Source organism: Brachionichthys hirsutus, chromosome 19 (genome assembly GCF_040956055.1).
Source record: "Brachionichthys hirsutus isolate HB-005 chromosome 19, CSIRO-AGI_Bhir_v1, whole genome shotgun sequence".
NCBI lineage: Eukaryota > Metazoa > Chordata > Actinopteri > Lophiiformes > Brachionichthyidae > Brachionichthys > Brachionichthys hirsutus.
In genome coordinates, this window is record NC_090915.1 from 6,312,549 (window position 1) to 6,336,800 (window position 24,252).

Here is a 24,252-nt window from a genome sequence, read left to right on the forward strand (position 1 = left end):
GGCGTCTCCTGCTCGGTCCCCTCCCTATCCGCTCTCGGCGGCGGCGCTGCGGAGACTCCACCCCGCCCACCGCGCCGCTCCGCCCCGCCCCGCAGACGGTGCCGAGGCGAGGACGGATGTGGAGGAGGGGGGGGGGGGGGGGGGGGGGGGCTCTGCCGTGGACGAGCGGTCCAAACATGGACGTCTGAGCAAGAATGAACGCTTCACAAAGGGTCCCACAAATGATCGTCTATAGACTCTAAACAGAGGGGGGTCCGGGGTGGGACATCCCAGAATGCTTTGCATGTTTACAAACAAACATAAGTGAAAGCTGCCCATCGTTCCTGTAAAAGAACTAATGAACACCTGATCTGCATGTTTTTGGGTAGAACCCAGAGACAGGGAGAACATTTAATACATTTGATTTTATAGTCATCCGACTCTTATTACATCAAGGTTTTATTGTTGTAAGATTTTAACAGGAAGTTGGACAATCGCGGGAAACACACTATGGCGTCATCTGGATGATAGTGTGACGTAGTCAAGGACACACTTTTTTTTTTTACCTGCATGCCATATCGCCTGTTAGATACCGCACAACGGTAATCATTTACTCTTTGGCCAGCAGGTGGCGCTGCGCGCGCACTATGACTGTATCTGGTACCTGAATGGAATGGGCTTGTGTGTTTATTTTGTCTGCATTTAAAGAACTTGTCCTATTGTCGAGCCCATGATGGACCTTCATGTCTTCGATGTTCTGATTGGATTAATTATCAAGCAGACCTTTGACCCCGTGGAGCGTCACTCAAAGATCATTTACAGAACGCACGACGTTTACCGAGACGTCCTCTGTCAAACCAAGAATGGAATGGACCGGAACCCGAGATGTCCTTTGTTTGAGGAAATTAATGACTCCACCAACAGAGTAAAATGCAGCCGTTACAAAGAACGCTTTACGATGCAGTAAAAGTCTCTAAAAAACTAAACTGGCGTCGGATTTATTTATGAAATAAGTCCACCGGGACAGCGCTCTGTCGGACGGACACCACCATGTTGGACAGCAGCAGAATAAATAAAGACTTTCTTCACGGAGCACAGCCAGAGGAAGAACGCCGCCGCCCCCCCCCGACTCTTCAAAGCCACGAACAGAGCGTCGCGTGAGAGGTTACCGTAGCGACAGGAGCTCTTTTCATATGAAGTCAAACGTCCGTTTTGTTCTTCTGTCGCTGGGCGACGTCTGACGGGCCGAGTCCATCAGCAAAACATTTTGCAAATGGGGTGGGGGGGGGGTAATTTAAAATAAAAAGATCACTAAAATGATGACTTGATCAAATTAGACTGCCGTGCCGCGTGTCCACATCCGTCCCGTCAAGCTACGAGAGTTTAACACCCGGTGATGTCATCGCCGCCACGGCGCTTCAGGTCGATACCTCCCAGAGGTGAAGGGACGGACTCAGTTGCTGACGTGAGCCTCCGAGTCCGCGGCGGCCGCCGGGATGCGAGGCATCTTCTTGGCTGGACTGGGGATAAACTGGGGGGGGGCGAAAAAAAACCCAAAGACCATCGTGAACGTCGGTTGGTTTTTAACACCACGGGAAGGCGGAGTCTAAGTCCCCCCTCATCCTCTACCTCGGTGGCGGCGCTCGAGCGAACGAGCTCCGGCCCCGCCGGCGGGCCGTCGTCCAGCGGCGCCCGACTGTATTCCCTGCGGTGTCGGTCGTCCACCCGCGTCAGGTACCAGGTACCCGGGAAGAGGTCCTCCACCGACCCACAGGGGACATAGTTGGCTGCGGAGACATCAAGGGGAAGATCACAATGGCAGTGAACAAGCGAGACACTGGCCCGGCGGTATCCGTGACGACAGCGGCTGAGCGTATTACAACACGGCCCCTTCAGACATACCGAGGTGGTGCGTCTCCTCCCTCAGCTTCATGATGTCGGAGAAGACGGCAGGAGACACCTTCTTCCTCGAGTCCAGCCTGGCCTTCAGGTCACTCAGGGTGGAAACCAGTTTGTCCAGAGCAGACCCTGGAACAGACGGGGGGGGGGGGGGGGGGGGGGGGGGGGACCGCACCGTCATGCGCGTCTACAGTCGGACTCCCGTCTCCACGGCGACCGCTCACCTGGAGTGTGGTCCGGCGTGACTCTGAGAGAATACAGAGTGGCAGCAAACCCCGAGCCGTAGGAGAAGACGCCGATCCTCTGTCCCGCTATCTGTGAGGCGGAGCGTCTGCAACGCAGAGGACACGAGGATGCTGGGACTGCTGCACCCCCCCCCCACCCCGCCCCCCCTTCTCCTCCCAACAGGAGACCACATAGCTTACTGTGCGATGAGCGAGGCCAGGCAGCCGTAGACAGAGGGGGTGTACATGTTCCCGTTCTGGTTGGACAGCAGCAGGGAGCTCCTCGTCTTCCTCTCAAACATCTCCGCGCTCGCCTTCATAAAGGCTTTCTCCACGTCTCGGTCAAAGTACGTCTCTTCTGGTCGGATGTCTCTGCGATCCAAAAAAGACGCTCGGAGTTAGCGACGTTCCCTTTGTCCCGCTCCACCGGGCTGCTCTGAAACATGAAGCCTCGACACCGGGACGGGGCAGGGACCGGTTCCCTTTGTTCTGCTGTGGTGTAAATATCACGTCCCGTTACCGGATAACTTACACAATAATGCAACACGCAGAGAAGTCTACCCGACGCACGGACGGGATTAGAACCATTGTGGGGGGGGCAACAAACTGATTCCTTAAACGCTGCAGGCTTATTTGAGTTTGTTCAAAATCCTCCCTGCACATCGTGAAAACAGATTTGCGACTGGCGCGACGCTTTTTGTAATTTCGGGTTTCCGAAAGACGCTTCCCGCGTAACAGAACATCCATGCCGACGCCCGAACTGAAATCCCGCTCGTACCTGAACGCCTCGAGGCCCGTGAAGGGACCCGTGTCCGTGTTGGGGTTCGGGTGGCTCAGGAAGTCGTTCAGCATCAGCCTGGCCAACGACTTCTGCACCAGCTTGCAGTACGGGGAATGGAAGACCAGATGGTCGAAGTCCTCCAGGCCGAAGCGCTCCTCCGAACCCTCTGCCGCGAGAAAAACCAGAAGAGAGCAACCGGGTAACATCTAAACCCTCTTAACCGATTCGGCTCTGAACCGACCCGTCCCTAACAGAGATGTCTGGTATCACCTGAGGAGAGGAGCCGGGTTGGCTGCAAATATTATCTGATAGTAAGAGTACACAGAGTACTTTTGAAATGAAGGAACAGTCCGCAGCGATTCCCAGACGGGACTTGAACCCACCTCGTTGCCACTGCGCGTGGATCTTGTTCCGGTACACCGTGTAGCAGCGGTCCAACGCGCTCAGGTAGCACTCGATGGACAGCTTGCCGTCCACCACGGGGTACTCCGACATCAGGTCCGGCTTGTAGAAGTCGTAAGCATGCTGCATGTGGGTCCCACGCAGACCTGCGCCACGAGTATTTGATCACGGTTTCACTTTCACTGATGTTAACAAAGCTGAAGGCCCGAAGACAGACACAATGCGTGGTCTACGGACAAGCTGGACTCCATTCAGACCGTCTCAGTTATCGGAGCTAAAGCTAACACTAACCTCAACAGAGTTGGACTCAAAGCATTTCTCAAAAAGGCTGAATTGTTTGACTGTTTTAACATTTTTAAAGAAACATTTCATTGCCTCGGGTTCCTATTTTGATTCTCTAAACAGAATCTTAATTCTACCACAGTTTTTCTTGACATTCTGCTTTTTGGCTCATCAGCGATTCAGTTTAAATGTGTTAACATTTACATGTGCAAAGCACTCCAAGTTTTAGATTCCAAATAATCAGGGCTTTTAGTATTATTTTTCTAAGCCATCAGCTTGTTGTATTGTCTCTCCTTTAACTTATCTTTTTTTTTTTTTTTTACCTCTCCATAGAAACCAAAAATCCCTTTTATCTGTCCTCATTAAAGAACAACTGTGAAATAAATCAGCAAAATTATTCGCACAACAGACCTCGTTCGAAGGCCAGGGGGGCATTGGGCCCAACCAGCATGGCCACTGCACCAGCTCCCCCCGTGGGCCGTGCACTTCCTGTCGCGTAGACCGCGATGTCCCCCGCCACCACCAGAGCGTAACGTCCTGAGAAACCAGACACGAAGGGAAATGACTGAAAACACACACACACACACAACCGGTCACACGGGAAAGGAACGGTTGAGCAGAAATAAACACAGATAATCACACCTTTCGGCCTCACCGGCCCGTCCGGGTTTAAAGCGATACGCACCTTTAAAAGAGGTCGTCTTTAACTTAGAATGTAAAATACAAAATACTCTGCAGAGAATTACTGCAAAAACAGACCAAAAGTAAACGAAAGAAAACTAAACATGAAACGTCAATAGTGCGCACGAACAAACTTTAGTCCACCCACCATCCCAGGAGCTGGACTCCACCCAGTTGACGGCGTTGAAAAGCGCGGCCGTACCCCCGTAGCAGGCGTTGGTGGTGTCGACGCCTTCCACGTCCGTGTTTCCAGAGTCCTCAAACAGCTGCATGATAACGGTCTTCACAGACTTCGACTTGTCGATGACGGTCTCGGTGCCGACCTCCAGGCGACCCACGCTATCGTAGCACAGACCGTTCCTCCGCATCAGCCTCTGGACCACCGTCAGGCACAGGGAGTTGATGTCCTCGCAGTCCGAGCAGAACCCCATGCGAGCTTGTCCCAGGCCGACGGTGTATTTGCCGGGAGGTATCCCATCAAAGTGCTCCAGCTCGGCCTGGTCCACGTACTGGGACGGGAAGTAGAGCTCTATGGCTATAATGCCCACATCCTTGGGCCACGGGCCCATGCAAGAGACGGCAGCCGACCCAGGCATCCTCAATGGGCTGCAATGTTCAAGGCAAGGCCGCTTTAATCGAGCACGTCTCACACAACGGGGAATTCAGATTGCTTTACACAACTATAAAGACACATTCACAATTTGGGTCCAATTATTTTACAGTTAAAATGCGAAAATGGTGAACAAAGACAAACTATTTAACATTTTATGAGTGATGTTTTTCTGGATGGGAGCAGAGGCGTTCCGAACAAAGGCCTTTTCTGGAGATTGATCTGCTGATTCTGATCCGCTGCAAACACTAGTTTGACTTTTACATCGTTCCTCTGCCTGAAGCGACGCAATATTACAATCGGGTAAATATAGGCGCTGAAGAACGAACGCTTGGAGATGGTAATAATGTGCATTGTTTGATGATTGCTAACGTTAGAGTCAGTGAATATGCTTTCATACACTATTTGTCAAAGGTACAACGCACTTATTACCGGTATTTCCAACTCTGCTGGAAGAGTACTTCATCATCCAGAAAAGTCCCCTGACAGCAAACGTCTTCCTTTTAATAAAACTGCACTTTGATCAACTCTCCTTGAACTAGAAACCAGCTGATGGCTCTGGGGAGCGACCCAAACATCAGCATCAACATTAGATGGTCCACTGTTAGCTTTAAAATGGTAGCAGCTGTAGCAGACGGCTTGCTGAAAACAAACTAGCATAGCAACTAAAATGGTAGCATCAGTGGTGACAGTAAAATCATCAGGAATTGTGTCTTTGATGCTAGCTCCCATAGAACACTGCAGCAGCTACCGATGGCTAATAATGAACACGAACGGGAGATTTAGAAAACCAAAGTTTCATCAGGTGATTGAGTTTAATCTCCGAAAGACAGCATTCATTTTAAATTTACTACAAGTCAACTAAGCGTGTAATAAAGCTTTTGATTGAGACAGACAGCGGAGGACAACAGAAGTAGGTGAAGGGGCAAAGGATTTCCCTGAAGCTAAGTAGTTTACGTCCAGTTAGCCGGTTCGAAAGTCACACCGAACGGACACTTCTACTAGAACAGACTAGTTCGACGCCTAAAAGACAAAACAACTGCAAGACCGCGTAAACCGGTTAAATACACAGAGTTAGAGTAAATCATATGACATGAGTGAAAACAGGAGCGGACGTTTAGCTACAGCTAGTTTGCTACCCGGACCAAAGAGCGGACGGACCGACCGACTCCCATTCAGTTTTAGTCTCTCAGAGGTACCGCTACTCATCAAATCAAACAGCCCCACCTGTGTGACGTTAACTCCGGCGGTGATGACAAGGACCTCCGCTGCTTAGGTGAACACCGCTAACTCACGTCGACCCGACATGACCGTATTTTTATAAGAGAATGACGCGCATATTACGACACTACCTGCCGTGTAACCAATCACAGCTCACAGCCGACATGCGGCTGTAGTCCTGCAGGATTGTGTCCAATCAGATTTCAAGAATCGCTGACACGCGCAAGAACCGAATCAACCATCCAATGGGATGCGATGTACGATGTCTGGCGAGCGAGAAGGAGCCAATAGGATTTGAGAAATAATTTCTTGCACGTCCGAAGCAGCGAACTCTATTCTACGGAACGGCATCACGTGACCTGGGCCCGTGCGCATCCCTCTGCAGCGACATTGCTAAGTGTTGGACTGCAGCTGTCGTCACATTGTGAACAACGAATAGGCTGTATACATTATGGAAAGCAACAGTTTAGCATGAAGCTAGCTAGCCATCTAAACTAGTTTATATGTTTGATAAAATTGGCTAAAATTGACATTAATATTACATCATTTTATCAAAAACATTCAGTTATATAGAGGCATAGAGTTCAGCCATTTATTTACAATAAGAAGTTAGGTGGCTAGCAATGATCTAATGATCATCTGAAAATAACATTTATTTTCAGCTGTGAATAGAATTTAGAGTGACGGACTGAATGCAGAAACACTGAAACTCCTCCAGCCCAGTTAGTTTGACGGTAATGTTCCTCAACATTTAGCCGGAATTAGGGAACAACGCGTGTCTCATGATGATGCAGTGAGGACTCCCTTTATGTGGTAACAATGTACACTTACGTCACTGTAGACTTTACGGAACAGTCATTTCATCAGTTTTAAAATTACAATCAGAAAAAGGGAAGTCCACTGTCAGTATTTGAAACCGAGGTGGTAATTCAAATAAATGAAGATACTTAAAAGAATTGTGCTTCTTATCGTGTCAGGAATATTTCCACAGGCCACAGTAAGGTTTAAAACACTTCTACTGCGTGGGGAAAGAAAGGGACCGGACCAAATGCTGTCTGTCTGGATTCTGTCTGGATTCTGTCTCCCGCATGTGGATCATCAAGCGAGATGCATGGTCTCTGTCTTCAAGGATGAAGAAGAGTGTCCATCTAAACTCCGTTTTACTGTTTTTCTGTTTTCATCCCTTTAAAAAACTTTGTGTCTCATGATTTGTTTCATTAAATAGTATTTTTTATGACCATTAACATCATTCACATTCACATTCACAGGTCTGGTATTTTCTGCTTCGTTTGCATGTAGACATAGTTTGTTTACAACCTCAAATGGGAAATGTCTGCAGCTTTCTTCATCAGTGTCCTGTGTTTGTCTTCCTTCTTCATGGTTTCTTCTCTTCCTCCGATGATGCCGTTCTTAACTAAACCTATGCATAAGTAATGAGCCTATCTGACGTCACAGTCTTTAGTCACCTGTTGTCATACAGCAGATTTTGTTACCAGGTACAGTAAACCCATTGCCCAGGTGTTTGCTCTCTCAACCAGGAAGACCCGTCTCTCCTCCTACGGGCGGAAGTAAAAACAAAGCTTTTATTGTGAAGGGCCGGTCGGACTTCCTGTCTGGGGTTCGCTTCGCAGGCGTGTCGCAGTTCGATGCCCAGCTATTTCCAGACTAGTCGTTGTGTCTGAGACGGATCGCAGCCATGGCGCAGGGCCTCAGAGAGAGATTCGACAAGTTCCTCCACCAGAAGAACCTCATGACCGACGTCCTGGCAAAGATGGAGGCCAAAACCGGAGTCAGCCGGACGTACATCGCCGTCGGTAAGAGGCACCGGGCGTCACACCGGAACGGAGGGGACAGGCTGTGTAACGGAGGCCGTTTGTTGAAGGCCATGTGGAACACGGGGGCTTATTATGGGATGTTTGTAATGCAATATGGTGTATGTAATACAGTACAGGCAATTATTATGGGATGTTAGTAATACGCCTTTAATATAGTGTGCGTAATACACGGTATTATCGTATGCGTTGGATGTAGTAGACTGTTATTATGTATATTTATACATATATACTCTATATGTATTTATATACACATACATTCGCATTGAACTGCAGCAGGTTGTCTTTGATCACATTGAGATATGGTCATGTGATTGGCTGATTAGCTCTTTCGTGTTAACAAATAATTGAACAGGCGTACCTAACGAAGCGGCCGGTGATTGTACATGTAACAGCCATAGTAGTACACACAGCATTTAGTACATTACATAGTACACACACACACAGTAACCGTCGGGTTGTGCTCCTGCGATGTGTTCCAGCCGTCGTCGCCATCGTTGCCGTTTACCTGGTGGTCGGTTACGGCGCCTCCCTCCTGTGTAACCTCATCGGCTTCCTGTACCCAGCCTACATATCGTAAGTATCATATTGTGAAAGATTATCTGATGGGCGGGGTCTTACTACACACACACGCACACACACACACACACACACACCTGTAAATAGGTTTTTGGGTGATGCGTGGCAGACAACAGGAAGTCTCGCTCGTAGAAGGCCGTCGTCGGTCACGCGACGCCCGACCCTGACGGGTTGTCTAATCAATGATTCCTCGCTCTGAGCTCATGATCGTGACTTGATTTTACTAAAATGCTGGCTGCTGTGCTCGTATTCACACACCGGAGCCGCTGATCTCCACCACCGTGTCACATGTGGACCCAGCCTCGATCACGCATCCCATCGTATCGGTGATCCGCGGACTGGGAGACTTAAAAAGCAACTAAAACCAGTCAGCAGTTCTGGGAGCGCCTCCCCCCGCCAATCAGAGACAGGAAGGAGCGCTATTATTATCGTTTAAGATAATGCCGGTGCGATTATTAAAAAGGCTTAACGGGTTCCTGTTGAGGTATTCTGACGTGTTGACATAATGACATCATACACAGAGCCCCGCCCCGCCCCGCCCCCGCACACGATGGACATCGTTTAGGTACGAAAGCACAGATACAGAACAAACCACGGCAAACGGTGCAGAAAGACTGGATTCATCAAAGAGGAGAACACACAGAAGGTATTTCACCACCTCAGACAGAAGCAGCCGATCCAGACGAGTGCTCAGCGGCTAATGCTAGCGCAGCACAAAACAAAGCGTGCCGGTCCAAAAACGACATCGCCGCGTCATCGCCTTGATGAACTCCGTGAGACGACAGAAACAAACGCTGGAAAGACGTCACCGGAGCAGTCGCCATTGTGTTTTGTAAAAGATATGATGCTAATCTAAATTAGCGAGCTTCAAAGAGCTCGCTAACAAGATGCCATTCCCACCTATTTATAAAGTTGGCGTGCGATATGTGTGTCTTATGCTGATAAATAAAGTTGGAACACTTATTGTGCACAATCGCCCCCTCCCCCGGGTGTAATGAATCGGTGGCGAGGAGAAAGTCATCGATCGCGTCTCCTCGTGTCTTCGTCTTCGTCCTCTCCAGGATTAAGGCCATTGAAAGCGCCACCAAAGACGACGACACCAAATGGCTGACCTACTGGGTGGTGTACGGAGTCTTCAGCGTGGCAGAGTTTTTCGCCGACATCTTCCTCTCGTGGTTCCCCTTCTACTATATTGGAAAGGTAATCCAGGGCGGACCTGAGGGGCGTGGCCCTCATCCTGTCTGACTCTTTGTTTGTCCAGGTGTGTCGAGGGCGGAGTAAACCGCGCTGCTGTTTGCTTTTAGGAGACTTCACAGACGAGGGAGGGGCACAAATATGCGTCTCCTAGTTGCTCTTCATTTTCAGTACCAGAAATGCACGAACCAGGTCTCGATGAAATTCAGTGTTATTGTACTGGAGTCCACTTCCTCAGACCCCAGAATCGCCCGTCATGCTTGCTAGGCGTTCCCGGTTCTGTCCCAGTGTGGTAACAGAGCTCTGGTCTTCTTTCCCCAGGGTGCCTTCCTGGTGTGGTGCATGGCGCCGACTCCCTCCAATGGATCGGTCCAGATTTACACCCGCATCATTCGGCCATTTTTCCTCAAGAACGAAGCCAAGATCGATGACGCGATGAAGAACCTCAAGGACAAGGCGTCCGAAGCTGCCGACAAGTTCAAAGATGAAGGTGAGGATGACGGTCTGTGTCGGGTGACTAAAGTTCTGACGGACGTGGCGTCAGACCGAGGCTGTTTAGTTTATACAGCGCCGACTGGTTAAATAAAGGTGAAAACACACACGCAACACAGCAGCGTGTCGGTCTGCGTATAGCGCCACGTTTACTGACGCGCGTCTAGAGCAGCGGTCCCCAACCCTCCTCCTGCCACGGAGCGGTACCGGGCCGCGGCCCGGTGGTTGGGGACCGCTGCTCTAGATCCCAGCGCACGTTGTAGAACGCGTGCGGTTAAACACGAGCTGAAGTCGTTGACGCGTTCATTATTGGTTCTTTTGTTCCTCCTGAAATGTCAGACAGCAAAATTAAAGAGGCGTCAACAAACTATATCAGGGTTTAAGAAGTCAGAACCGCCACGTGGTGTCAGATTACACTTCCCTAGCCTCATGCTACCTTTAAAGCTAGGTCACTAGCGCACAAAGATCCTGTTAGCTGTGATCGGACTGGCGCTCAACACGTGACCTGTATGTGATCTGTCCACAGCCAAGAAAGCCACAGCGAACATCATTTTTGAGGAGAAGAAGAGCTCCTAAGCCTCGCCGGCGCCCCCTACAGGCAGCTGCTGCCGGACGAACGTTGCCTTGCTTGTTTGACAGATTGTCCTCCTTCAGCGTGACTCTTCGTTGGACCCGAGATACCGACGCGTACTAAACCTGTTACCCGGGTCACTTATTTAACTTGATGCCAGATTACCGTACCCTCGCCCCGACGCGCTTTGTGAAAGCCAATAAAACCTACCGTGGTCGACCCGTGTCCCGTCCTTCCTCTCGTGTGATGAGACGCACCGGCGTAGGAAGTGCTCCGTGGGTTCCAGCACGTTCTCCAGATGCAGTGGGTCAGTGGAAGAGAACCGGTTTTCATTTACTCTGGTCCAGGCAGTGACTGGATGCGGGGTCAGTAAAGGTAGCCTTCAGGTGAATCCCGTTGAGGGGAACCCTCGGGGGCTGTAGCCGCCTGCCTGATTGGTGGCTTTGATGGCTCCGCCCCTTGTTTTGAACAAACAGACAGACTTCCTGCTTCCATCTAGTCTCCCGCCGCGTCTCATAAGATGACAAATGGGTCAAGAGAAAGTCCCCAAAGCTGAGAATGGACTAAATCAGCAACACTAGTCCAATCTTGTTAGTCTCTGAGCATGTCGTGACGTGAATTTGTCGCCGGTGACTGAGCAGCGAGTCGCAGTCGCCTTCCTCTCTGCTTGCGTCTGGCACAGATGTGCGTTGATGTTCTTCCAGCTGTTTGCGGCGTCTAGACCCGTGTTCTGGCCGGACCGGATGATCCTCCCTTCCAGCTTGTGAGATCACCAGACTCTTAATTCGACCTTTTTCAGCTTTACCAAAGGATGTCTTCCACTGTATTTTGTGCTGTCATTTTGCTGACTTGTGCCTTGACGTTCCGTGCTGCTCAGTCGGAGTAAGTGATTCTACGTCTCTATTTAAAAGAGAAAATGCAATTCTGTTAATGATTTACCAGAGGAGGAAATCAATTCCTGGCACAGCAGTATTTTTTATTTTTATTTTTTTTAAATAAGCCCCGGATAAGCGGCTGAAAATGGATGAATGGATATTTATTTTTAGAGAGCAGATTTGTTACTTAACCTGGGTTCGATCGAACCCTCGGGGTTCGGCACCTCCAACAAGGCAATAATAACCACTGCCTTAGAGCAAACACACCAATAGCCTTAGTAAAAAAATATATAGTACAATAATAATAAAACATTTGATTTATATCACACTTTTATAGACTCTCAAAGTCGCTTAAACATAGTCTTTTGCAGAAATTAATTGGAGTCTGTTGATTCTTTTTCAGATATCATGAAATTATTCTATATGCACGGGGACGACTAATATAATACGTCAGAGATTAACAAGGGCTCCATGTTGGAAAGAGAACCTGCAGCATCCGTGAATAGCAGGACGTCGCTGTGCTGAACAGGAAGTATTTCCACCAACAGGCTATTGATTAGTGATCAGTTCAGCATGGAGACGATGCGATTGGTGGAGAGGGGAATTCACAGAGCTGTCAATAAGCAGTGTCAGAGCTATAGGTTTAATGCAAAGCTGTTGCTCCTCAAACTATCAAATAAAACAAGAAAACAAACACACACAATATAATAATAACAATAAAATTTATTTACACGCGCCTTTCTCAGCCCTCAAGGACACCACAAATACACACACACACACAACAATAACACATCTAGAATAAGAAATTAATCATCCCCTTATCCAGCAGCCTAAGCAGGGAAGTCTGCTTAGTGCACCCTCCAGGGTTCGAGGCGTTCCCAGGCCAGCTGAGAGACAGAGTCTCTCGGCTGGCCTGGGTCTTCCCCGTGGGTCTCCTCCCGGGGGGGGGACGTGCCCTCAGGGAGGAGGAGCAGCGGCTGTACTCCGAGCTCCTCCCGGATGGCTGAGCTTCTCAACCTTATCTCTAAGGGAGAGCCCAGCCACCCACGGAGGAAGCTCATTTCCAGCCGCTTTGTACCCGTGACCTCGTTCTTTCGGTCACGACCCAAAGCTCGTGACCATAGGTGAGGGTAGGAGAACGAAGATCGACCGGTAAATCGAGAGCTTCGCCTTTCGGCTCAGCTCTCTCTTCACCATGACGGATCTATGCAGCGTCCGCATCACTGCAGACGCTGCACCGATCCGTCTGTCGATCCCCGCTCCATCCTTCCCTCACTCGTGAACAAGACCCCGGGTACCTCAACTCCTCCACTGGGGCAGGATCTCCTCCCCGACCTGGAGGGTGCACTCCACCCTTTTCTGACATGGCCTGCGGCTGCGGGGAGGCTGAGGTTAACTAAATTAGAGATTAAGTGAAACTAAACTAAATTAAAAAGAAATAAATGAAGAAAGTGATTGCAAAAACGGAAGGCTCCCGTTTTTGCAATCACTTTCTTGTTTGGCCGGGCTCTTTGGCTGCGGAGTTTTTCTTCTTAAACCGCAGCCGTTTTTGATACCACTTCTTTGGGGCTTTCTTTGGTATCTGGCTCTCAACCTGTCCACCCTCATCCTTCCCCAAAGTGTTGTCAGCCTCACTGGAGGTTCCAGTGGTGGTGAGCTCTTCCTTGTTCTGTTGCTCCAGGCGAAGCTGGAGCTCCTTCAGGTCTGCCATAGCGACAGTCACCTTGAGCTCCAGCTTTGCCTTCTCCTGCTCGTTGTTCTCTCTGGCCATAACTGCTTCTTCCAGGAGAACGCGTCTCTCATCCTGGAGCCGTTTGCGTTCAGCGTTGGCGGAGGTCACCTCTCGAGCCAGCCTTTCCTGATGATGATGAATATGAGGAATATATTTATTAGATAGAATGTTAGAGTACAAGTACTACTGTATGTATTACAGTACAACTACAGTCAAACAGTAGTATGTATTACAGTACAAGTACAGTCAAACATCCTGTCTAAGAAGAGCATTCCAAAAAAGCCCTTGCGGTCTTGTTTCAGTTGAAAGTCCTAAGTACATAAATCCTCTGCATTTCACAACACCAATAAAATTAAAATAAATGGGGGGGGGGGGGGGTTGATCCGGAGAGAGTCGTAATGACTAGCTCCGTTTCTGCCCCCCTGAAAGGTGTATTTTTAGGGCCGTTTTGAAGGAGGCCAAAGAGGTGCATGTTTTGAGGGCAGGAGTCAAACAGTTCCACCCTTGGGGGGGGCAGTATTGTAAAAATATGATTTACCCATGTTTGTCTTATAGGAGGATGTAATCAGGTTGTTGTTTGAGCTCCCTCTAGTGTTGTGGCTGTGGGTGTCAAAATGCCTACCTTCTCCTGCTCATTGTTCGCTCTGGCTTTCTCCGCCTCTTCCAGGAGAACGCGTCTCTCATCCTGGAGCCGTTTGCATTCAGCATTGGCGGAGGTCACCTCTCGAGCCAGCTTCCCCTGATGATGATGAATATGAGGAATATATTTATTAGATAGAATGTTAGAGTACAAGTACTACTGTATGTATTACAGTACAACTACAGTCAAACAGTAGTATGTATTACAGTACAAGTACAGTCAAACATCCTGTCTAAGAAGAGCATTCCAAAAAAGCCCTTGCGGTCTTGTTTCAGTTGAAAGTCCTTAGTACATAAATCATCTGCATTTCACAATACCAATAAAATTAAAATAAATGGGGGGGGTTGATCCGGAGAGAGTCGTAATGACTAGCTCCGTTTCTGCCCCCCTGAAAGGTGTATTTTTAGGGCTGTTTTGAATGAGGCCAAAGAGGTGCATGTTTTGAGGGCAGGAGTCAAACAGTTCCACCCTTGGGGGGGGCAGTATTGTAAAAAGATGATTTACCCATGTTTGTCTTATAGGAGGATGTAATCAGGTTGTTGTTTGAGCTCCCTCTAGTGTTGTGGCTGTGGGTGTCAAAATGCCTACCTTCTCCTGCTCATTGTTCGCTCTGGCTTTCTCCGCCTCTTCCAGGAGAACGCGTCTCTCATCCTGGAGCCGTTTGCATTCAGCATTGGCGGAGGTCACCTCGCGAGCCAGCTTCCCCTGATGATGATGAATATGAGGAATATATTTATTAGATAGAATGTTAGAGTACAAGTACTACTGTATGTATTACAGTACAGCTACAGTCAAACAGTAGTATGTATTACAGTACAAGTACAGTCAAACATCCTGTCTAGGAAGAGCATTCCAAAAAAGCCCTTGCGGTCTTTTTTCAGTTGAAAGTCCTTAGTACATAAATCATCTGCATTTCACAACACCAATAAAATTAAAATAAATGGGGGGGGGGGGGATTGATCCGGAGAGAGTCGTAATGACTAGCTCCGTTTCTGCCCCCCTGAAAGGTGTATTTTTAGGGCTGTTTTGAATGAGGCCAAAGAGGTGCATGTTTTGAGGGCAGGAGTCAAGCAGTTCCACCCTTGGGGGGGGCAGTGTTGTAAAAAGATGATTTACCCATGTTTGTCTTATAGGAGAGAGTAATCAGGTTGTTGTTTGAGCTCCCTCTAGTGTTGTGGCTGTGGGTGTCAAAATGCCTACCTTCTCCTGCTCGTTGTTGGCGCTGGCTTTCTCCGCCTCTTCCAGGAGAACGCGTCTCTCATCCTGGAGCCGTTTGCATTCAGCATTGGCGGCGGTCACCTCCGCCAAGAGCTTCCCCTGATGATGATGAATATGAGGAATATATTTATTAGATAGAATGTTAGAGTACAAGTACTACTGTATTATTACAGTACAACTACAGTCAAACAGTAGTATGTATTACAGTACAAGTACAGTCAAACATCCTGTCTAAGAAGAGCATTCCAAAAAAGCCCTTGCGGTCTTGTTTCAGTTGAAAGTCCTTAGTACATAAATCATCTGCATTTCACAATACCAATAAAATTAAAATAAATGGGGGGGGGGGGTTGATCCGGAGAGAGTCGTAATGACTAGCTCCGTCTCTGCCCCCCTGAAAGGTGAATTTTTAGGGCCGTTTTGAATGAGGCCAAAGAGGTGCATGTTTTGAGGGCAGGAGTCAAGCAGTTCCACCCTTGGGGGGGGCAGTATTGTAAAAAGATGATTTACCCATGTTTGTCTTATAGGAGGATGTAATCAGGTTGTTGTTTGAGCTCCCTCTAGTGTTGTGGCTGTGGGTGTCAAAATGCCTACCTTCTCCTGCTCATTGTTCGCTCTGGCTTTCTCCGCCTCTTCCAGGAGAACACGTCTCTCATCCTGGAGCCGGTCGCGTTCAGCGTTGGCGGCGGTCACCTCGCGAGCCAGCTTCCCCTGATGATGATGAATATGAGGAATATATTTATTAGATAGAATGTTAGAGTACAAGTACTACTGTATGTATTACAGTACAACTACAGTCAAACAGTAGTATGTATTACAATACAAGTACAGTCAAACATCCTGTCTAAGGAGAGCATTCCAAAAAAGCCCTTGCGGTCTTGTTTCAGTTGAAAGTCCTTAGTACATAAATCATCTGCATTTCACAATACCAATAAAATTAAAATAAATGGGGGGGGGGGGGGGGGTTGATCCGGAGAGAGTCGTGATGACTAGCTCCGTTTCTGCCCCCCTGAAAGGTGTATTTTGAGGGCCGTTTTGAATGAGGCCAAAGAGGTGCATGTTTTGAGGGCAGGAGTCAAACAGTTCCACCCTTGGGGGGGGCAGTATTGTAAAAAGATGATTTACCCATGTTTGTCTTATAGGAGGGAGTAATCAGGTTGTTGTTTGAGCTCCCTCTAGTGTTGTGGCTGTGGGTGTCAAAATGCCTACCTTCTCCTGCTCGTTGTTCTCTCTGGCCATAACTGCTTCTTCCAGGAGAACACGTCTCTCATCCTGGAGCCGGTCGCGTTCAGCGTTGGCGGAGGTCACCTCTCGAGCCAGCCTTTCCTGATGATGATGAATATGAGGAATATATTTATTAGATAGAATGTTAGAGTACAAGTACTACTGTATGTATTACAGTACAACTACAGTCAAACAGTAGTATGTATTACAGTACAAGTACAGTCAAACATCCTGTCTAAGAAGAGCATTCCAAAAAAGCCCTTGCGGTCTTGTTTCAGTTGAAAGTCCTTAGTACATAAATCATCTGCATTTCACAATACCAATAAAATTAAAATAAATGGGGGGGGGTTGATCCGGAGAGAGTCGTGATGACTATCTCCGTTTCTGCCCCCCTGAAAGGTGAATTCTTCGGGCTGTTTTGAATGAGGCCAAAGAGGTGCATGTTTTGAGGGCAGGAGTCAAGCAGTTCCACCCTTGGGGGGGGCAGTATTGTAAAAAGATGATTTACCCATGTTTGTCTTATAGGAGAGAGTAATCAGGTTGTTGTTTGAGCTCCCTCTAGTGTTGTGGCTGTGGGTGTCAAAATGCCTACCTTCTCCTGCTCATTGTTCGCTCTGGCTTTCTCCGCCTCTTCCAGGAGAACGCGTCTCTCATCCTGGAGCCGTTTGCATTCAGCATTGGCGGCGGTCACCTCGCGAGCCAGCTTCCCCTGATGATGATGAATATGAGGAATATATTTATTAGATAGAATGTTAGAGTACAAGTACTACTGTATGTATTACAGTACAACTACAGTCAAACAGTAGTATGTATTACAATACAAGTACAGTCAAACATCCTGTCTAAGAAGAGCATTCCAAAAAAGCCCTTGCGGTCTTGTTTCAGTTGAAAGTCCTAAGTACATAAATCATCTGCATTTCACAATACCAATAAAATTAAAATAAATGGGGGGGGGGGGGTTGATCCGGAGAGAGTCGTGATGACTAGCTCCGTTTCTGCCCCCCTGAAAGGTGTATTTTGAGGGCCGTTTTGAATGAGGCCAAAGAGGTGCATGTTTTGAGGGCAGGAGTCAAACAGTTCCACCCTTGGGGGGGGCAGTATTGTAAAAAGATGATTTACCCATGTTTGTCTTATAGGAGGGAGTAATCAGGTTGTTGTTTGAGCTCCCTCTAGTGTTGTGGCTGTGGGTGTCAAAATGCCTACCTTCTCCTGCTCGTTGTTCTCTCTGGCCATAACTGCTTCTTCCAGGAGAACACGTCTCTCATCCTGGAGCCGGTCGCGTTCAGCGTTGGCGGAGGTCACCTCTCGAGCCAGCCTTTCCTGATGATGATGAATATGAGGAATATATTTATTAGATAGAATGTTAGAGTACAAGTACTACTGTATGTATTACAGTACAACTACAGTCAAACAGTAGTATGTATTACAGTACAAGTACAGTCAAACATCCTGTCTAAGAAGAGCATTCCAAAAAAGCCCTTGCGGTCTTGTTTCAGTTGAAAGTCCTTAGTACATAAATCATCTGCATTTCACAATACCAATAAAATTAAAATAAATGGGGGGGGGGGGGGGGGGGGGGGGGATTGATCCGGAGAGAGTCGTGATGACTATCTCCGTTTCTGCCCCCCTGAAAGGTGAATTCTTCGGGCTGTTTTGAATGAGGCCAAAGAGGTGCATGTTTTGAGGGCAGGAGTCAAGCAGTTCCACCCTTGGGGGGGGCAGTATTGTAAAAAGATGATTTACCCATGTTTGTCTTATAGGAGGATGTAATCAGGTTGTTGTTTGAGCTCCCTCTAGTGTTGTGGCTGTGGGTGTCAAAATGCCTACCTTCTCCTGCTCGTTGTTCTCTCTGGCCATAACTGCTTCTTCCAGGAGAACACGTCTCTCATCCTGGAGCCGGTCGCGTTCAGCGTTGGCGGCGGTCACCTCGCGAGCCAGCTTCCCCTGATGATGATGAATATGAGGAATATATTTATTAGATAGAATGTTAGAGTACAAGTACTACTGTATGTATTACAGTACAACTACAGTCAAACAGTAGTATGTATTACAATACAAGTACAGTCAAACATCCTGTCTAAGGAGAGCATTCCAAAAAAGCCCTTGCGGTCTTGTTTCAGTTGAAAGTCCTTAGTACATAAATCATCTGCATTTCACAATACCAATAAAATTAAAATAAATGGGGGGGGGGGGGGGGGGTTGATCCGGAGAGAGTCGTGATGACTAGCTCCGTTTCTGCCCCCCTGAAAGGTGTATTTTGAGGGCTGTTTTGAATGAGGCCAAAGAGGTGCATGTTTTGAGGGCAGGAGTCAAACAGTTCCACCCTTGGGGGGGGCAGTATTGTAAAAAGATGATTTACCCATGTTTGTCTTATAGGAGGGAGTAATCAGGTTGTTGTTTGAGCTCCCTCTAGTGTTGTGGCTGTGGGTGTCAAAATGCCTACCTTCTCCTGCTCATTGTTCGCTCTGGCTTTCTCCGCCTCTTCCAGGAGAACGCGTCTCTCATCCTGGAGCCGTTTGCATTCAGCATTGGCGGCGGTCACCTCGCGAGCCAGCTTCCCCTGATGATGATGAATATGAGGAATATATTTATTAGATAGAATGTTAGAGTACAAGTACTACTGTATGTATTACAGTACAACTACAGTCAAACAGTAGTATGTATTACAGTACAAGTACAGTCAAACATCCTGTCTAGGAAGAGCATTCCAAAAAAGCCCTTGCGGTCTTGTTTCAGTTGAAAGTCCTTAGTACATAAATCATCTGCATTTCACAATACCAATAAAATTAAAATAAATGGGGGTGGGGGGTTGATCCGGAGAGAGTCGTGATGACTATCTCCGTTTCTGCCCCCCTGAAAGGTGTATTTTTAGGGCCGTTTTGAAGGAGGCCAAAGAGGTGCATGTTTTGAGGGCAGGAGTCAAACAGTTCCACCCTTGGGGGGGGCAGTATTGTAAAAATATGATTTACCCATGTTTGTCTTATAGGAGGGAGTAATCAGGTAACAACCTGAGCTCCCTCTAGTGTTGTGGCTGTGGGTGTCAAAATGCCTACCTTCTCCTCTTCGTGCTGAATTCTGGCCTTCTTCTCCGCTTCTATGAGGGACATTTTCTCCTGATTGAGCCGGTTATAATCAGCGTTGCCTGATTTAAGAGTAGCACGGAGGTGAGCGATCAATTTATTGGACTGATCAAACTCTGCTCGCTTGTCCACATCCTTCATACGGTGGTCCTGCGTCGTCGTGCGAAGCTGGCGCTCCTTCACCTCTCGAGTCAGCTTCACCTGATGATGATGAATATATTTATTAGATAAAATGTTAGAGTACAAGTACAGTCAAACAGTAGTATGTATTACAGTACAAGTACAGTCAACAGTACAAGTACAAAAAAGCCCTTGCGGTCTTGTTTCCATTGAAAGTCCTTAGTACATAAATCATCGACATTTAACAATACCAATAAAATGAATGAATGAGGCCAAAGAGGTGCATGTTTTGAGGGCAGGAGTCAAACAGTTCCACCCTTGGGGGGCAGTATTGCAAAAAGTATTGCAACAATACTGCCCCCCGCGTGGGGGGGGTAGTAGTTGCGGGGGGTTTGCATCTGAAAAAATATCACTGCGTTCATAAAATAGGCCCAAAACGTGTCTGGATAGACAAGACTGTCAAATACTAATGAGAATAATAATAATAGCAGAATAATACTAATAAATTGCACCTTGTATGAAAACGCTATGCATAATGATGGATATGTGACGTGTGTACTCCGAGGAGAACATTTAAAATTAAAACATGTTGAATTATGGATGTGACATCATTTCTAACATTTCCAAAACCAACGGAGTCCAACGTTCTGCCACTTCCATTCATTCAAATGAATTTTGCACTAGCCAAGCCTAATTTTGTACTATTCATTTTATTTAACGTTATTTATTTACACTGTTTTATATATATTGTGCCAACTTTGTTTTTCTATTGATGTGGCCTTATACATTTTTTACTTATATAGTGTGCATTTTTTTTTGTACATAGATTTTATTGCATTTCTGTTCCAGAACATAAACAATAACAAGCACTCTGTAATCAAATATATCAAATATTGTGCATTTTAATGTGAATTTTTTTTTATGCCGTGCACGGGCGGGGATTTCTTGATTGGAGTCCCAGGAGACCCTAGCAACACCACTGTATACCAGTATATTAACACATATTTTGTATAATGTAACACATGGAATGCCTAGCAACGCCACTGTATACCAGTATATTAACACATATTTTGTATAATGTAACATGGAATGCCTAGCAACGCCACTGTATACCAGTATATTAACACATATTTTGTATAATGTAACACATGGAATGCCTAGCAATGCCACTGTATACCAGTATATTAACACATATTTTGTATAATGTAACATGGAATGCCTAGCAACGCCACTGTATACCAGTATATTAACACATATTTTGTATAATTAACACATGGAATGCTTACCTTCTCCTGTTCGAGAGAGCACCTCTCGTCGTCCGATGACTTAAGCGCAGCACGAAGTTTGGCGATTGATCTAGTGAACCGCTCAAACTCCGATTCCTTGGCCGCCTTCAGACTTTGTAACTGTTGCTCTTGCCTGGTATTCTTGAGCTTGAGCCTCTGATGATCCATACGCAGCTCCTGGATGTTAAATCGCTCTCGTTTCAGCTGCAACTCGAGCTCCTTCTTCTCTGCAGCCATCTCCCTCAGTTGTCTGGAGAGATCGCAGGCAGAGTCGGTCCGCTGGGTCTCAGTCTTAAGCTGTGGTTGCATCATCGTATCTCTCAAGGTTGTCTCTTGGTGAAAGACTGAATCTTGCATGACAAAGCACTCACTTTTATGACCCAGATCAAAGCAGGGGCTTGCTTTAATGTCTCCCAACAGCAAAGGAAAACACTAAAGCACTAAGCTCTTTGTTGCCTTTGAACTTTTTGGTTGCTAGGATACCATTTTGTACCCAAACACAAAACGCACTCGCTTGTATTACTTACTTTTATATAATTATTCTTTAGATGAATAATTAAGTTAAAAATGTATGAAATGTTTAAAGATACCGTTTATGTTGTTTGTCATTAACAGCAAGCTGCAAAGGACGCTGTGATGCGGCGTTCTCCAGGAGCTTCATGTGCCAGTGTGACACAACTGCCTGGTTTATGGTGAGTGCTGCAAGGACTACGGAGCTCAATGCAGCACCACCAGTGAGACCTTTTTTCTCCTGACGTACAAATAATGCCACTCGGTGTAGAAAAACAAAGAGTCAACACTGTAGATGCTGATCCCCGTGGTACTAATAGAAATGTTCTGCACTGATTTTCACCATCAGAGAGCCAACTTCAGACGCCATCCGGATGTTCCATGTAATCATAAAATATTTGTAGTTTTTGGTCCTTAGACGCGTTTGTGTGCAACAGAAAACTCGCGTAAAGGGCGATGCGGGGAAGCCTTCCAAAGAGGTCGGAGGTGCAGCTGCGATGCTCAGTGCATGAAGACAACCACCGTGATATAAATATAATACAAATATATAGTACAATAATAAAACATTTTATTTATATCACACTTTTACAATGTGTGACATCTCAAAGTCGCTTAAACAATAGTCTTTTGCAGAAATTAATTGGAGTCTGTTGATTCTTTTTCAGATATCACGAAATCATCTGCCACTCTGGAGGATGTGATCAGGGCTGTTTCAGAGCAGAGCAAGGCCATAGGACAACTAACTATTGCACTGAAAGAAGGTTTGGAAGAAGAAGGGAAGGAAATAAACAAAGGTCCAGCCCAAGCCTAGAAGTAAACCTCAGTTCACAGACGATGAAGCCAATCTGCTTTAAATGTAGAGGAGAGGGACACATTGCAAGGGGTTGTACCCAGACTAAACCCAACCAGACCCCGTACGACTCGGGGGTGGGGGGGGGGGGAGTCAAAGGCTCTCAAACTATTGATCGTGAGCGTTTCCTTGAAAAGGCGGTGGGGGAGCGTCATGATGTCGCATCCAAATAAACGGGGTTTCCACTAAGTGCTTGTTAGACACGGGTAGTCGGTGAGTACGCTCTCAGAGTCGTTTTTTAAGCAACACTCGCTTGGCAACGACGAGGATGTCATTCCTACAGCCAAGTGGCTAAAGTTAACAGCAGCAAACTCCCTGCTTATTCCCTATTCTGGGTTATGTTGAGCTTGATGTGGAGACTATGGGGTTAAATCTACCTGAACGTGGGAACGGAGAGTCCAGAACGGGGCTAAAGGTGGTCGAGAGACAGTGGGACCTCATTGGCATGAACATAGTCAAGATCAGGAGGTGTAAACAACTGGTCACAGTTGAGTTTGAGAACACACTGGAGGGAGAGCTGGACCCAAATTGGAGGGAGGCATTTCAGAGAGTACAGACCCGTGGAGAAGGAATCTGTGACGTCTGCTAGAGTTGCAGGCAAAGACACGGTACACATCCAAGCGTATTCTCTCTCGCAACTGTTTATGCTAAAGGACTTAGAGGGGACTCTGGGGCAGTGACAGTTGTCTGTTTTTAGAACCAGTGAAGACTCCATTACCGGGGGAGGGGGGGGGGCTCCTTGTTGTGCCTACAATGGTTGAAGCGGCTAAGGCTTACATTACGTTTTCCAGTGCTGAATCTTTCTCAGGAGGTCGTGTGGCTGCGGTCCCGGACCAGGATGGGCACGTACTGTCCCCAGCAGAGCGTGTTTGTTTACGCTGAAGCGACCGAGGTTCGTCTCCAGCGTATTGCTTTCAGATCAGGAGGAGGCGACTGTTGAAAATAACGAGAAGGTAGCAGACAGTGAGCTAAAGAAAATGTCGGAGCAGCTTGCATGTTGGAGGGACGCAGGACGAACAGGCAAAACTGGCTTTATTGCTTTCACGATATGCAGATGTGGGGGGGGGGGGGGGAAGCAACTGGCGGGATCCTCACCGCAGGAGGTGGGGACCTGGTTTCTAGAAGTCCCGTGACATTCACCTGATCAACCAGGCCAGCATCGCTGCGATCGCAGACACCTTCATGAAGGTCATGAGCACGTCCCAGACGTCAGACTCCAGGTCGGACACTCGGAAGTACTCCACAAATCCATCCCACGAGTTGTTCTCGGTGAGCCAGCCTCGCTGCTCTGCGAGCAAATATGAGGAAATCTCTCCCGCCACCAGCGGCACGTTGCCCCCCCTGCGCTTCTCCTTCATGGCCTTGCACACCACCGCCCCGAAGGCCACCAGGCTGACGATGCGGCCCCAGCTGGCGATCCCGTCCGAGAACATGAGCCGGGCGACATTGCTCAGCAGCTGGACGTCGGAGTCTCTGTTGCCCAGGGAGAATGTGTTGACCATACCGTTGAACGTGTATCGGTGCTTCTCCAGCAGGCCTCCCACCACCCTCCTCATGGTCGACAGGGCTCTGCTTTCCCTCCACTGGGGCCGTTCTAGCCCCGTGTGTTCCAGCAGGAACCGCATGATCAGTTCCCGCGTGTCGTTCTCCAGCGCGTCGCTCTGCTCCGAGCCGGCGGCCCCGTCCGCCTCGAGCTCCGGGGTGTCCGGCAGCGAGCCGTCAGCCGTCTCGGTCTGGCTGATATTCATTTGGGTTGTTATTTCAGTGTTTTCGCTAATTAATTCCGTTTCAAGCTGTGGTTCCATCGTATCGTTCACGGTTGCCATTTGCTGAACGTCTGAATCTTGCATGACAAAGCACTTTTTTTCCATAACCCAGATCAAAGCAGGGGCTTGTCTGCTTTGATCTGTCTCCCAACAGCAAAGGAAAACACTAAATCACTAAGCTCTTGGTTGCCTCTGAACTTTTTGGTT

At 47.7% G+C, this 24,252-nt stretch overlaps 4 protein-coding genes across 5 annotated transcripts; 1 reads left to right on the forward strand and 3 right to left on the reverse strand.

Moving 5' to 3' along the window:
• Positions 1–358: 358 nt before the first annotated feature.
• hmgcs1 (3-hydroxy-3-methylglutaryl-CoA synthase 1 (soluble)) lies at positions 359–4,844 on the reverse strand. The gene is made up of 9 exons (XM_068752878.1): positions 4,397–4,844; positions 3,979–4,104; positions 3,267–3,431; positions 2,881–3,049; positions 2,304–2,474; positions 2,103–2,209; positions 1,882–2,007; positions 1,609–1,766; positions 359–1,510 (listed from the first exon to the last, which is right to left on the reverse strand). The coding sequence occupies exons 1-9, from the start codon at positions 4,842–4,844 to the stop codon at positions 1,433–1,435; spliced, it is 1,548 nt and encodes a 515-aa protein (XP_068608979.1). The 3' UTR covers positions 359–1,432.
• Positions 4,845–7,667: 2,823 nt separating this feature from the next.
• On the forward strand, positions 7,668–12,762 carry reep5 (receptor accessory protein 5). Of its 2 annotated transcripts, none has more exons than XM_068752639.1 (5): positions 7,668–7,893; positions 8,394–8,487; positions 9,552–9,690; positions 10,006–10,160; positions 12,452–12,762. In XM_068752639.1, the coding sequence occupies exons 1-5, from the start codon at positions 7,776–7,778 to the stop codon at positions 12,627–12,629; spliced, it is 684 nt and encodes a 227-aa protein (XP_068608740.1). In that variant the 5' UTR covers positions 7,668–7,775; the 3' UTR covers positions 12,630–12,762. The 2 variants fall into 2 exon arrangements, with proteins under 2 accessions (XP_068608740.1, XP_068608741.1); XM_068752640.1 differs by lacking the exon at positions 12,452–12,762 and adding an exon at positions 10,703–10,966 and having other exon boundaries at positions 7,693–7,893; positions 10,006–10,174.
• Positions 12,763–14,397: 1,635 nt separating this feature from the next.
• On the reverse strand, positions 14,398–21,228 carry LOC137908762 (uncharacterized abhydrolase domain-containing protein DDB_G0269086-like). Its single transcript, XM_068753184.1, has 11 exons — positions 20,920–21,228; positions 19,487–19,714; positions 18,877–18,993; positions 18,261–18,377; positions 17,637–17,753; positions 17,026–17,142; positions 16,419–16,535; positions 15,804–15,920; positions 15,195–15,311; positions 14,583–14,699; positions 14,398–14,403 (listed from the first exon to the last, which is right to left on the reverse strand). Exons 1-11 carry the CDS (start codon positions 21,226–21,228, stop codon positions 14,398–14,400), a joined length of 1,479 nt encoding a protein of 492 aa, XP_068609285.1.
• A 2,187-nt stretch (positions 21,229–23,415) lies between these two features.
• Positions 23,416–24,027, reverse strand: LOC137908763 (induced myeloid leukemia cell differentiation protein Mcl-1-like). The gene has a single exon (XM_068753185.1). It carries the CDS (start codon positions 24,025–24,027, stop codon positions 23,416–23,418), a length of 612 nt encoding a protein of 203 aa, XP_068609286.1.
• Between the last annotated feature and the right edge of the window lie 225 nt (positions 24,028–24,252).

Coding starts and splice junctions, on each gene's coding strand:
- hmgcs1 (XM_068752878.1), bottom strand. CDS start 4,844: ATGCCTGGGTCGGCTGCCGTCTCTTGCATGGGCCCGTGGCCCAAGGAT. Junction 3,432..3,978: donor CCCCCTGGCCTTCGAACGAG/GTCTGTTGTGCG, acceptor CTCGTGGCGCAG/GTCTGCGTGGGACCCACATG. Junction 3,050..3,266: donor CCACGCGCAGTGGCAACGAG/GTGGGTTCAAGT, acceptor TTCTCGCGGCAG/AGGGTTCGGAGGAGCGCTTC.
- reep5 (XM_068752639.1), top strand. CDS start 7,776: ATGGCGCAGGGCCTCAGAGAGAGATTCGACAAGTTCCTCCACCAGAAG. Junction 7,894..8,393: donor CCGGACGTACATCGCCGTCG/GTAAGAGGCACC, acceptor GATGTGTTCCAG/CCGTCGTCGCCATCGTTGCC. Junction 10,161..12,451: donor GCGTCCGAAGCTGCCGACAA/GTTCAAAGATGA, acceptor CTTATCCAGCAG/CCTAAGCAGGGAAGTCTGCT.
- LOC137908762 (XM_068753184.1), bottom strand. CDS start 21,228: ATGCAACCACAGCTTAAGACTGAGACCCAGCGGACCGACTCTGCCTGC. Junction 17,754..18,260: donor AGAACAACGAGCAGGAGAAG/GTAGGCATTTTG, acceptor CATCATCATCAG/GAAAGGCTGGCTCGAGAGGT. Junction 15,921..16,418: donor AGAACAACGAGCAGGAGAAG/GTAGGCATTTTG, acceptor CATCATCATCAG/GGGAAGCTGGCTCGCGAGGT.
- LOC137908763 (XM_068753185.1), bottom strand. CDS start 24,027: ATGAATATCAGCCAGACCGAGACGGCTGACGGCTCGCTGCCGGACACC.